A 14,505-nucleotide genomic window follows, 5' to 3' on the forward strand; every position below is an offset into this window, starting at 1 on the left:
AAAATCTGAATTTCCAGACCAAAATTTGATATTTTTACCGATTTCGGGGATTCCCGGGATGAAATATAAAAATCCCGGGATTCGGAAATTCCCGGTTTTGGAAAAATCCCGGGAGTTTTGTCCCGGGAATTCCCGGGATGGACGCACTATATGTAACTTTTCAAAATATGAATTGAAAGTGATTTTTGGCAAATTTATTGAGTTTTAACACCATTTAACAAAAAACATAAAGTTTTTTGGTATAAATATATGGATTTTACAAAATTCTAATACTTTTTGGTATAACTTTTGTTATTTTAAGTTTCAAGTTGGTAAAATTGTTTTAAAATAATTAAGGCAAGTTACCTGCAACGGAACAATACTAAAACATGACATTTTATTAGAAAATAATTGATTTTCGTAGAGTGTCTCATTGTTCCTGCCAAGTGCGTCTATAATGAGACAGTTGAATAACTCGGGCTGTAGACGTAATACCGATGTCATATTTTGGTCAATGTTGGTACACATTAAAAGAAAGTACTGTATGTAAAAAATATTTACACCCCTTGGGCACTATACACATTTTGTGATGAAACATATAAACAATTAAAAGTTTGTCAAAAACCTAGTACTACGTTTTATTCAGAAACTCATGCCGAACATTTTGCTATAAAAGCTCATGAAAAGATGATTTCCATAAAAGAAATAAAAAAGGTGCAACAAAAGTTTGTAGGGGAGAGTGGGGAGACTTGATCCCCGGGGACACTTGATCCCAAGCCTGTATCTCGTCAGCATGTGGGTAAAACAATTGGCTTTGTTCTAGAAAGTTGTGTGAAATCAACTAAAACTCATTGTAGAAAACAAAGAAAAAAAATTAAAAAATGTTTAGATTGAGTTACACACATTTTTCTAAAAGTGCTGCAAAAACTTCCAAGAGATCTTTTTCTTTGTTTTGATAAGTATAGAAAACACTCAAAAATTATTTAAAAATATTTTTATACATGAATTGCTTGATAAACATATCAACTCCAAAACCCTTCCGCATTTGACGTTAAATTTATCGTCATACTATTTTTACAAACAATTGTTTGAAAAAGTACGTTTAGGAGACTTGATCCCTGCATTTTTACAGTCACTGGAATCAGCCTCAAGATTAATTAATTGAGCTGGGTTTTCGTACATAGTTTCCTTCAGTATAGTTGAACATAACTTACTGCAGTTTGAACCATTTTTCAAAAGTTTTGTAAACAAAAATTACCAGCTTTTGTAAACATGCTCAATTTTGGTCTAAAAAAGAAAATTTTAAGTTTTTAAATATTTTGCATGCTAAACTTGTTATATTTTGAAAACAAACGTACAGGTTTAATGTGAAATTGCTGTAACTTATAGAAAATTAAAAGATTGGATGAATAAGAAACATTTTGCTTAAGATTTCTTCAAAATGTTGAATAGGGGATCAAATTACTCCCAACATTTTGAAAATGGCGGTTTAATATATTTTTTTAAAACGCTTGGCATGATTCGAAGAGTTTATCTGATGAAATACCCTTATTAGCCAAACATAGTTGTATGTTTAAGCTTTCAATTCTTGCAAAAAGTTCATAGTTTTGTGAGAAATTGGCAGAGTTATGTGCGATACAAAAAAAGGGGATCAAGTCTCCCACTCTCCCTACACCTTTCGAAAAATTAACATAAATAAAGTTATTTGTTGATAAATCACCATAATTCCAGTCTCCCAACTCCAAATAGGCATCCTTGACTGATTAACAAAATAATTTGGTTTGAATATCAAGTTTACTACTTACTTAGAATGAAAGTTTAAATAACTCTGGAAATTCTATATAAAACTTATCTAAACTTAGTTTTGCAAACATTTAATTTAACTGAACGTCAATATATTACCATAGAATTGCTAATTGTGGGTATAACACCGTTTTGGGAGTCTTTGTATCGATAGAATAGATTTTTCGTTGGAATTTCGTTTAAACCCGAAATTTCGTCGTCGGAAAATCCGCCGGCATCCGAACCGGTCCACGATTCACAAGTCAATCTCTGTGGCATTGGAAAGGGCATACAATTTCCGATCTTTTGATACCCATACATCAAGGTTTTCTATAAAACCCACGTTTTTAAATACTTAAGCAAAAACGTTGTTATGGTTTCGTTTGAGCAATCTGCCAAAAATGTATGGACTTTCGTAATTTTTTTTCTAGTGGATCAAACTGGGCAAAAAGCCCAGGTATTTAAAAACGTGGGTTTTATAGAAAACATTGATGTATGGGCAGCAAAAGATCGGAAATTTTATGCCCTTTAAAGATTTGTCTGGTCACGCCTGCCGTCGGACGGGAAATTGAATGTTGGCCCCCGTCGGACCTACAGGTTAAGTCGTAAGCTCAGTCCAGGTTGTCTCACTGGGTTCTGTCTCGATAAAGTTGCTGGTAGGAAGTTAGACAAAAATGACTTTGTCTGCCAAATAATATTCTGCCTTATGATATATTCTGCTTAATGATCTTTTCTGCCATTTGTTTGTCTGCCTTCTGTACTTTTCTGCCATATGAACCTTTCTGCCTTATGTGCTTTTCTGCCAATCGACGTTCCGCCAAATGACCCTGTCTGCCATTTGACCTTTTCTGCCGAACATTTTTCTGCCATTCGTACTTTTCCGCCGAATGTACTTTCTGCCGAATGTTTGTCTGCCGAATGACCTTTTCTGCCTTCTGGTTGTCTGCCGAACGTCATTCCGCCGACCGTCATTCTGCCGAATGGCCCAGTCCCTTTGGGTACGCATTTTTTAATTATTCCGTAAAATGTTTTTTTTTGCGATACTTACATTAAATAAATATTGTAATAGCCTTATTTTCCAAAATTTTGAGATTAATTTTTTCACCATTTCAAAAAACTAAAATTACTCAAAAATCTAATTTAATTAATTTTGATTATTTAAAAAACATGTCAAATTTGCAAATTACTTAAAAATATTATTTTTTCGGTCAACTTTGGCAACTTTTTTTTAATAAACTTAAAAAATATGCATTTTTTTTTGTTATGCCCTGTATTAAACGTACACGTAATTTATTACAGCCTCAAAACTTAAATTTTTTTTTTGCTGAAAAATAAATTGACAAAAAATAGCTAAAAATGAGAATTTTAGTAAGCCCGTACTCTGTTAATCAATTGATATATTTAATAAAATATAAACTCCCAAGCTCAAGGAAAAGGCAAAATTTGCATTAAAATTCCCTTATATACTCGAGATTGGGAGTTTATGTGTAAATAATTTGCTAAATTTGACCGATTTAAAAAAAAACAGCGTCTGATATAAAAACTCATCATTATTTTTTTGAATAAATGGATTATTCATTTATAAAATAATAACAACTCTGATTTAGCAAAATATATTGTTAATAATAGCATGATTTAAGATCAAAACCAAAAGTAAGTCAGTTTTTTTTCAGAAACTCAAATCATTTTTTTAATTTTCCCGATGAAGTATTTTGAGGTACACAATTCGACACCTATCCAAGCACCCTTCAGAACCCAGTCAAAACAAATTGACACCACCGTTCAAAATTCGCTTTCCCAAGACACAAACCCAAAATATTCAAGTGACTTGTTTACATTTTTACGACACTCACCGAAAACGTCAAACTATGCAAAAGTGCTCTCTTCCGAAATTTGTACTGATTTGACGTTTGCTAATGGCACCAAAAAGTTTGGTTATGTTACTACTTGCAAAACCACAATACTCACATATGACTCGACTCCGACGGGTTCTTGTTCCGCGTGGCCTCCTTGATCGCCTCCAGCGTGCCCGGATGCTTCGCCAGCATCAAGTTGTTCACGTTCTTCACCTTCCCGCTGTTGTCCAACGAATCCCTCCGCACTGGCAGATGGTGCTGCTGCTGCTGCTGCTCCTGATCCAGATTGTTGTTCGCCAACATGGGCCGCGACTGCGACTCCGCCAGCCGGCGCTGCAGCTCCCGCTCAAACGGGGACTTTGGGAAGGCTGGTGGCGGCGCCGCCGCCGCTTGCGGTGCCTTTTCGTGGAACTCGAAGCTGTTGCACGACTCGCCCTTGTTCGGCACGGAACTCTTCGTTTCGGCGGTGGTGGTCACTTCGAAGTCTTTCAGGTTGGCGAAATCGAGGGGGCTGAGTTTGGGCGGGGAAGTTGGGTCGACTTGGATGTCGCCGGGGTAGAGGTATTGGAGCGGGTTGTTGAAGTTGTTGATGTACTGTTGCTGGTGGTGGTGAGGAGGGAGGGGGGAGTGGCCGCCGTCCAGTTCTTCGCCTTCGGTGGTTTTGGAGTAGCTTTCGTCGGAAGAGCTGACCGAGGGGGAGCGGGGTCGCGAGCTGAGATCGTCGGTGGAGGACATTTCGCGGGATTCGTCGAATTCGTGGGGGAGTTTGGGGAGGGGTTTGATGTATTGTTTAAGGAGTTGTTGCTGCTGCTGTTGGTAGAGCTGGTGCTGGCGGGCTTGCTGTTGCTGGTGCTGCTGGTAGTTGTTGGCTTGTTGAAGTTGTTGGGGAGGTCCCGGTGCTACCGGGAAGTTGTACGCGGACGCGTTGTTGTTGTTGTAGAGGTGCTGGCCGGCGGCAGGGAAGGCGGTGCTGCCGGTCGCGTAGCGGGGTGGTTCGTACTTGGGGATTTGCTGGATCTGTTGGATGGGTTTGATGATGGCGTTGCCGACCATGCCGGATCCGAGCAGGGGTTCGTTCTCGGAAGCGGTTACGTACCGGTTGTTTGGTGGTGCTGACTGTTGTTGTTGTTGGCCGGGGCTTGGTTCGTGTCGATGGTGATGATGGTGGTGGTGGTTCCGGTTGTTCCGGACCTTGTGGCCTGGCTTGTTGAAGTTGTTCTCGTCCATGTCTTTTGCGACGTTCGGGTTCTCGATGATGTTGAAGTTTTCCCGGATGTTGGCCGCATGGTAGTCGTTCCGCTTGCTGTTTGAGCCAATGTGGTTGTTGTTGATGTTGTTGTGCTTGTAGGCGGCTTTAAGGTGCTGCTGAGGTTGTTGCTGGAAGTGTTGTGGCTGCGGTTGGTGCTGACCGGCGACTCCCGGCTGTTGCTGATGCAGCAAATTCGGACTCTCCAGGAAGTTGTAGCTCTCCTTCTTGGAGTAGGAGCTGTCGTTGCCAACCTGCCACTTGGTGTTCTTCATGCTGTTGTTGTCCATGTCGGAAGATCGCTTCATGTAGTAGCTCTGCGGTTGCAGCACCGGAACCTGCGCCGGTTGGTAGCAACTGACCTGCTGTTGCTGCTGCTGCTGCTGTTGGCTGATGTTCAGATGGTGGAAGCTGTCCGTCTGATAGTTCGAGATTATGTTCGGCACCGGAGTCTGCCGATTCCCAGTTCCATTCCCCGCCATCATCCCCCCAACCGCCCCTCCACCCCCATTCAGCATGTTCTCGTTCTGCTCACACAAGAAATAAGTCACCATATCGCCCTTACCTTTGACCTTGATCTGACCCCGACACCGGAACTCAAAATGACTACCCTGCAAGCTGTCAATAACCTCCTGCGTCACCTGAGTGTACCCCGGAATCCCCGTCGAGTCCATCCGACTCGCCACGTTCACCGTATTCCCCCAAATGTCATACTGAGGTTTCCTCGCACCAATAACCCCGGCAACCACCGGTCCAACATTCACCCCAACCCGCAACATAAAGTTATTATACGAATTCTCATTGATATTCTTCAGCGTGATCCTCATCGCCTTCACAAAGTCAATCAGCGCCGTCATCAACTTCCGCGCCGAGTTCCCATCGCTCGGCAGCATCTTAAACTCCGGAATCAACCCAACCGCCGCCATATAAGTGCTCCCCACCGTCTTGATCTTATCAATCGCCTGGAACCGCTCCTCACACAGCAACTCGTCAAAGTCCGCGATGATCTCGTTCAACAGCCGTAAACACTCCACCCCCTGGTTCGACCCGTCCAGCTCCGTGTAAAACTCGTGAAAGTTCGGCACACTCGCAAAGATCACCCCCACCTTGGTGTAGCTCTGATGGTACAAATCCTGATTCGCGCCAAGCGTACCCTGTGGATAAGAGCGGAGCTGTTCTAACCAAAACCAAAACACCTTCCAAAACCCGTTACACTTACCATGTTCGCCCGGCTAAACTGATTGTCCAAGAAGTGCGCCGCCACGTGCGACGGCAGCAAGTTGTACAAGATCCTCCGATTGCTCTGCTGCAGCACCGACATCTCCTTCTTCTCCTGGGAGGCCTGCAGCTGCCAGAGGAAGTCCAGCCGGGCCGTCCACTCGACCTGGCGGCCGTGCGCCAGGATGGCGATCATGAAGATGATGATCCGTGCCAGTGAGATCGTGTGCAGCGGGATGGCCGACTCGACGCGCTGGTCGTAACAGTCGAATATGTTCGTGTGAGACAGCTCGATGAACAGGCAGTACATGACGCCCATCGCCGTCACCAGGAACGTTTTCACCATGATGGGGAGCCTGCGAAGGGAGAAAGGAAGGGGTTTTAATTCGTTGACAGCTTGTTTCGACTCATTCAAGACTCATCGTTCTGACTTTTAGGTTAAGAATTTAACGAGAGATCCAGTCTGATGTAAATTTGAAACATTTTCGGCCAAAAACTAATGTTTGCTATACAAGAGTAATTTTTGCTAATAATTTGCAAAAAAAAACAATTTTGATCAATTTGCGAAACGAAAAAATAAATAAAACAACAACGGAAAAAGACGTCAGATTTTGTAACGGATTTTTACACCCAGACGAAAAATGATCAGACTGGGCATTGGCGCTTGCCGATTAGATATCGAATTGTTTACCATATTATTTTTTGTTTGTTTTTACAGACATTTCATATTTTGAAATGAGAAATTGTTTTTTAGTTGATTTTTTTTTTTGTAGATTTTCATGAATTTCAATAACTAGCTTTATTTGGGGGAATCGTGATAAAGGGTTTTCTTATGTATTTGTTTTCTTGGGCAAAGTTGAGTAAATGAAGAAGTAGAAGAGAGCGAATTCTTTAACGCGAATTTCACTACTGAGCAATTCTCTATATGTCACATTTAGTTAAATTGAAAGTTAACAAAATTAAGTTTAGATAAGTTTTATAAATTTTTATACTTGGTCATTTTTATTTTAGTCATTTAACTTACTTAAAATTAATATTGAATTATAATTTGAAATCAAGTAACAAACAAGTTTTATGGTAAGTGAGTTAGCAAGTTTTGTTTTAAAAGTTTTGCTGTAAAAAAAAATTGGATAGTGAAAAACGGCAAATTTGATAGGGGAGCAATTCCATGTCAAATAGGGAATCGGTTGTACCCGACCCTCTCCGATTTCAATGAAACTTTGTAGACATGTTATCCTAGGCATATATAAGCCATTTTTGTGTATATGGCGCCAGTAACACTCGATAATGACATTTTAGAAGGGCGTACGTGTTTTCAATATTTTTGTATTTCGTAATTTAAATATTGCTGTATCTCGAAGCCGTTGCATCGTATCAAAAAGTGGTCAAAGACAAACTTGTAGGAAATTTGGCGGGCTTTCCGAAAAAAATACACTGAAAGAAAAATACACTCCACTTTTATGAGATATTTTGATTTTTAAGTTTAAAAGTCAAATTTGAAGGTAAGCCCACTATTTTTTTTCGTTCAAAATTTTTGTGAAAATAGCCTAAGATGTTACAAAAAGACTCACGAAAAATGCAAGATGGAGCAACTCACCTAAAAAAATACAAAAATCATTTACTGAAACTGTTTTTTTGAAAAGTGCTCTAAACGTCAAAATTTTCAAAAACCGAACTCGCTCATAATTCAAACATGACATTTTTTCAGTGTAGTAAAGTAACCTGGATAATAAATTAGCTTATATCTGTAAGCCCATACATCCAATTGAAATGTGGTCAAAGACAAACTCATGGGAAATTGGACGAGCTTTTCGATAAAAATATTTTCGAAACTGAAAAATCAAGTCCGTCTTATAGAAATTGCCAAAAACCATCAAAAAACCTATTTTTTCAACATTTTTATTTTTAAAACCTCTGTAACTTCACAAGGATTGGACTTAGGACAATAGTCAATAAGGAGACTTTTATGTAAAATTGTCTGGAGAATCGACTCTCGAGTTCGGTTTTTGAAAATTTTGACGTTTAGAGCACTTTTCGAAAAAACAGTTTCAGTAAATGGTTTTTATATTTTTTTAGGTGAGTTGCTCCATCCTGCATTTTTCGTGAGTCTTTTTGTAACATCTTAGGCTATTTTCACAAAAATTTTGAACGAAAAAAAATCGTGGGCTCACCTTCAAATTTGACTTTTAAACTTAAAAATCAAAAAATCTCATAAAAGTGGAGTGTATTTTTCTTTCAGTGTATTTTTTTTCGGAAAGCCCGCCAAATTTCCTACAAGTTTGTCTTTGACCACTTTTTGATACGATGCAACGGCTTCGAGATACAGCAATATTTAAATTACGAAATACAAAAATATTGAAAACACGTACGCCCTTCTAAAATGTCATTATCGAGTGTTACTGGGTCGAGAAAAAAGTACCTAAAAAATTCCTGTTTTGGGCTGGAATTGCTCAGGGGCCGAATCCTAAATCGTTTATTTTTGCACTGTCGTGCAATTTTAAGAAGAAACATATTTACATGAATTCATTGAAATTTCGAAAACTTTTGGTGGCAGCATAAATTATGTAATGCATAAATAAAGCATTTTGGGAAATCTGTTGTGTATTATTTTTAAACTTTGCTTGAAATTTGATATCCCCCCTAAGACCAAGAGACAAAAACTTTGAATAAGAATTGGTATTAGCCGCTCTATAGTATAGTCGAAAATCAAATGTTCAAATCTTCCTTTTTGAGTTTTGTTGTTAATAATGTTGACATTTTAACAAAATAAAAATGTATAGATATTTTGATCTGGGAATATAGTCCAGACTCAATTATAACTTCGGTGATCGAATCACGAAAAAACTTTTTTTGTCTTATTTTTGATTGTCGAGCATACTACGCTAAAACAATTTAAATTAATTGTCAAAATTTCGAAGCACCCAGTTTTGGTTTTCAAATTTGGCAGAATTTCGCCGAAAACAGAACAACTGTTGGATTTTTATTAAAATGGATCGTTAAAAATGGTTCAATTGAGTTTAATTTTTTTTACTAAGCAATATTTTTTGGAACATTCTAGAGGACAGACAATTTTCACAAAATCAGAAACTTAATTATTGTTGTTCCGTTGGTTAAAAATGATTTTACAAATTAAAGTTTTTAATTTAGCAAATTTTTAGATTGGATTTTTTTATCCGTTGTCAGTATTAAACGGTTTTAATTTTTTTTCAATGAAAAATTCAGTTTGGTAAGGTTCCATGTATCACCACTTATTTTATGCGAAATGTTTAAAGAGACAATTTTTTTTAACATATTTGAAATAACTTAAATAAAAATTACCTGAATATATATTTTTTGCTATTTATTTTTTGTAATGCTTTCAAAACGATTATAACTTTTTTCCGTTGTTTTCGTTCAGAACGAACAACGATTAGATTTTATCCGATATTAAAGTTTTCCGATAACTAAAATCAAGCTTTATCTATAATAAATTACCCATACTCACAGAAAATTTAAGGGAAACATTTGTAAAACAATATTTGAAATGACTTAGTGAATTAAGTTTAACATTCAAAAATATTTCAAACAAAAAAAACCTAACTCCAAACTCAACGTTAAATCTTTTTTCAAACATTCAATCAATGTGACAAAATGAAACAAAATCATAACTTCACACTGGCCATAATCGTTAAAATTAGGCTCTATTTTTATATTAGTTTTTCATTAACTTCGTTGTTGTTTAAAGATAGATTTTACCTCTTGTTTGATATACAAAAATATCAAAAATCTTTATATTTAAATTTTATATTTAAACGAGGTTAACATTTATTTTCTTTCAAGTATTCTCAGCCACGACGGTGCCGCCGCTAAGCGTATCCTGCACACTCTAATTTCTTTGATGCAAAATTGTATGCAACGCGTTTTTTTAGTGCAACAGTGTTTACACACAAGTTAGAGCCTAGATGTACATCTATTCTCTGTGCCTTAGATTTAATGTAAGTTCCTTAGCAAGAATTGAGTAAATTTAAATTACAAAATATTAAAATAATTTCCAAGATTTAGAAAATAATTTTCAAAAGAGTATGCTTGGGATTCGCGACTTTTTGACAGAAAAACACAAATTCCCGACTTTTTTTTTACGAATTCCCGACATTTTACCGACTTGAGTGGCCACCCTGGGTAGGGAACCTGAGAGAGAAGCGTCATCACTCAGTGCAGCGCTTGAATTAACTGTCAAAATTGAGTTCCTTCGTTTAGAAGCACATGAGCGGGAAAGAGACGGGAGCGCGAGTTTTGTTGTGTTTGTGTGCCATGTCATATCTCTTTGAGGGTTCTCTAACCCTGGACTTCTTGTCTTTTGCAAGCCCCAGTCAAATCAATCCGAATTCTGAAACAGAATCTAATTAGAATCGTATACAAATTCCGTTTCAAACGCAACAACCGGTTCGAACACGGAACCGGTTGTTGCGTTTGAAACGGAATTTGTATACGATTCTAATTAGATTCCGTTTCAGAATTCGGATTGAGTTAACTGGGCAGTAACATAACCAGACTTTTCGGTACCCTCAGCAAACGTCGAATCAGTACAAATTATTGCCGGATCTCTCCCGGAAAAGATCCGGCAGCAATTTTGTATGTGTTGACGTTTGCGGGGAGTGTCGAAAAAAGGTAAACAAATCACTTCGTCGCCTGTAAAACAAAACTTTTGCTAGAAAGAGTTAGCAAATCTGATGCAAACAAACCTCCAGTTGCCATGTAAACATTCTTTGAACGTGTTGGTAAATTTCTGACTACGAAGTTGTCAGATTCTCGATCGGATTTTTTTTCAGAAGGCAAATCATTTCTTCTGACTGGGTTAGGCATCGAATTGGTCACTGAAGAAGTAATTAGATATCGAACTGGTTATCATTATATTATGAAATATTGCTAAACATTTTAAAATTTTGAATTTCGCTAACGAAATTAACTTGAAAAACAAAATATTTCGTGAACACATTTTAATTAAGATTTAAAATTTAATTAAAATTTTATATTGTTCGGATTGCCCGAAGTGCGTTTCGCACTTTCGAGTGAATGCGAACTGTCAAATTCCAAACAAATTCTACCAGATTTCTACCCAAAAGTCCGCCATCTTTCCCATCACAAAACAAAAAAGAAAACTAACCTCAAAAAGATCGACACGGTCAGAAAGGAGAAGGCCGCCGACAGCGAGATGTACTGCGGCAGGGCGCACTTCCGGTGGGCGTAGTTGCTGCCGAGAACCGACGGATGCGGCGGCCCAATCCCGTCGTGATGCATCGAGGACGCCGACGTGGCCGGATCGGCGTGAAGCAGATTCGCCGCGGACGCCGCCAGCGACAGATCCGGCACGGCTTTGGTGGTAAAGTTGGTGGTGCACGGATGGTCCGACAGGCAGGTGAACTGAAATGAGGAGGAAGAAGTGAGGTTATGTTTCGGGACTTTTGAGGTTAGGTTAGGGGCTACTTACTACGTTGACCTGCCCAACCGAGTAGAGCAGCACGATGGTGAAGATGGTGATGGCCAGGCGCAGTGAGAAGCTCTGGGACAGGTCCCAGAAGATCCACTTGAGCCGGACGGCCAGCAGCAACATCAGGATCGAGCTAATCCAGATGAAGGCGGTCAGGAAGAGCAGCAGAAGAATCAGCGTTCGAGGCAGCGCGGAAATCTGAAACGAAAAATAAGTTTGACAGTTCCACAAACGTCACTTTTGACAGCTACTCCCTTCAAACTAACCTGCAATCCGGCGCTCAAAATCAACAGAAGTAAACTACAACCCATGGCCGTAGTGAAGCCCAGGTCAAAGTCCTGATGGTACTGGCGTTCCTTTTCCTTCTCCCGGAACTGCAGCGAGATCCGCTTCACGTGCACCGACTTTTCCCGGTCCACGCTCCGGGCCTCGATGGCCTGCGACAGGAACTTGTTGACCCGGTTCGACGGCTGGTGGTACACGCTGGAGTGGCGCTTCTTGAACGGCCGCTTGAACTTGTCCGTCACCTTGTTCTGGGAGTGGTTGGTTGGTTGGTTCGTGTCCGGGATATATTGTTTCGTTTAGAAGTGAGGTTATGATTCGATGTAGAGGGAGAGAGAGAGGAAATATATAGAGAAAGAGTGAAACGGGTGATGAAGAAGAGTTGTCTTTTTGTGGATTTTTCATTGCGAATGTAAGTTAAAACCTTATGATTTGATTCGAGTTCAATTCCTAGTTATTCAAACTACAAAAAAAAAAGAAAATTCAAAAGTGCAAACCAACAAACTACAAAATGCAAGGCAACATTTTAAAAAGAACAATAGTGGCATTATTGGTTTGTGCATCGGATAAGTGTGCGTAGAGGTGTCTTGGTTAACACACGTGAAATAAACATCTAGCTGTCAAAGGGAAAGTTTGAGCGCATTCTATCTGAGGGAGGGGGAAACAACAACAATACCTACTTTGGTTTGAGTGCTGGATACATTTGTAAAGATAATCATTTTTACAAGCTAACGAACCGAAATTTAAAATTGAAAGCGACACACATTTTTTTTTTCATATGATCATCCGCAGACAAAAAGACGACACTCTCTTTTAATTTCCATCATTCATCAATTTAACAGTCAATTTGAATGATTTGGAACCTTCACCAACTAGATGGCTCTAGGGAGAAGTGAGCGATGGATTTTTGATAAAAATGCTCAAAGATTTATGTCTGTTTGTCTGTTGATCATCTTATGAAAAAAAAAACAAGTGAATCTTATAACAACTTGTATTTTTACAGCAAAAAATAAGCTACATATTTTCTTAAGTCTAATCAAATTAAAAGAAGTTTTCATCAAACAAAGAGTCTTTAAAAAGTCATTTGACATTTCGTAAAATGAAATAGAATGAACACAAAATAAAGACTTTCTTTCACTTTTCTGACACAAATATATTCACTTCTAATTTGAGTAAAATCAAAATTTTAATCAAATTTAATTGCCATATTTACACAAAGAAGAACATATTGTTTGAATTAAGTTATTTCTTTCTCAAGTATATTTTTTCAGCCAAAATAGCTATTTTCAGGTGTCAAGTGTTTCGCCTCGAATAATGCCAAAAAGGAATCAAGGTTTAAGGTTCGGAATTGGTCCAGAATGAGATGATTTAAACTTGTGTGTTATGCAACATTTCAACTAATTCTTGCGAAGATGAATTCAAATTTTCAAAATTAACTGAATTTTAACTCATTTCCAAACAAAATTAAAGTTTCTTTAGATTTCAACTTATTCGATTTTGATTTTTTTTTTTTCTTTTTGTAAATATTAAAAAAAAAATTTAATGTGTATTATTACTATTTTTACGCTTAAAGAAATGGGAAGCGGATTCAAAAAATCATAAAATACTTGCAACTAGATGCCGTAAATACCTGCAATAAATGTTTGTTGGTCAACTTAAATCATATGAAATTTATCTATTAAATATTGTTTTGGTTACATGATTTTAATATGAGAACAAATACAGTCCAGACTCAATTTTCCGAAGTCACAATTTTTTTTCGTTGTCTTATTTTTGATCGTCGAGCGAGTATGGCCCCCAAACTACTCTAAAGTAGAGGTGGGCAAAAAAAGAGCGAGCCGCTCAAAGAGCCGGTTCACTAAAAAGAGCGAACGAACCATGGCTCACAAAAAAAGAGCAGCGATTCTTTTTGCAACTTCATGGAGTCTTTTGAAAGAACCGTACCACGATGGAATATTTTTTAAACTTAAGTCTATTTTTAAGTTTATAAGTATAATTTATTGAATTTCTAACAAATTTTAGAGTAAAATTTGTTTTTTTTTATTGAAAGTGTATTTTTTTAATGCTTGTAGTCAAATTTGTCAGAATATTGTATACGGTGTCCTTTTTCATGTACTTAAATTACTTCAAAAGCTAATGATATTCAGAACAAAATAAAAAAACTTTTCATAGCACAACTGATCGTTATGAAACATTAAATAATTACTAGATTACAAATTTGATTAATTAAAAATGCTAAAATTCTAAAATTTTGCTGATAAACTACTAAGTAGCTATATCCAAACTCTTCTTGCCCGATTTAACGTTAGTATTTATAGACTTTTTATATTAAATCAGAATGTAAAAGTTAGAAGAATATTTCCTCAAACTAAATTACCAGAATTTGTTTAATTTGAGCAGAAATAAGCGCATTATTATAAAATTAATAGCAGTTTTCTCCAAAATTCTAGATTTAAGTTTGGGTGCTCTCCCAATCCAATTATTCGAACGTTTAGACCTATGGTTCTCAAGCGAATCTTCTCGGGGTTTGCTTTTTTTTAATAATGTATAAAAGTGTTATTAAAAACATGAAAAAACACAAAACTCTTTAAAATAGACTTAACAACACAGTTTTGAAAAAAAAAGCGAAAGAGCCGTTCAAAAGAGCGGCTCATTTTGAAGAGCGAGCGAAAATG

General features: G+C 37.7%; 1 protein-coding gene across 5 annotated transcripts in view; it reads right to left on the bottom strand.

Annotated features, from left to right (window-relative positions):
* LOC6050933 (Ca(2+)/calmodulin-responsive adenylate cyclase) overlaps positions 1-14,505 on the bottom strand; it is an 88,055-nt gene that overhangs the window by 19,301 nt on the left and 54,249 nt on the right. For 4 of the 5 annotated variants that reach the window (XM_038249744.1, XM_038249747.1, XM_038249746.1 and 1 more), the window contains 5 exons: positions 11,815-12,081; positions 11,549-11,746; positions 11,225-11,481; positions 6,083-6,437; positions 3,730-6,017 (listed from right to left, as the gene is read on the bottom strand). In XM_038249744.1, coding sequence (XP_038105672.1) covers positions 3,730-6,017; positions 6,083-6,437; positions 11,225-11,481; positions 11,549-11,746; positions 11,815-12,081 — 3,365 coding nt within the window. The remainder of the gene's footprint in view (positions 1-3,729; positions 6,018-6,082; positions 6,438-11,224; positions 11,482-11,548; positions 11,747-11,814; positions 12,082-14,505) is intronic. The other variant, XM_038249745.1, reaches the window with a different exon arrangement.

This window comes from Culex quinquefasciatus, chromosome 1, assembly GCF_015732765.1.
Source record: "Culex quinquefasciatus strain JHB chromosome 1, VPISU_Cqui_1.0_pri_paternal, whole genome shotgun sequence".
Classification (NCBI taxonomy): domain Eukaryota; kingdom Metazoa; phylum Arthropoda; class Insecta; order Diptera; family Culicidae; genus Culex; species Culex quinquefasciatus.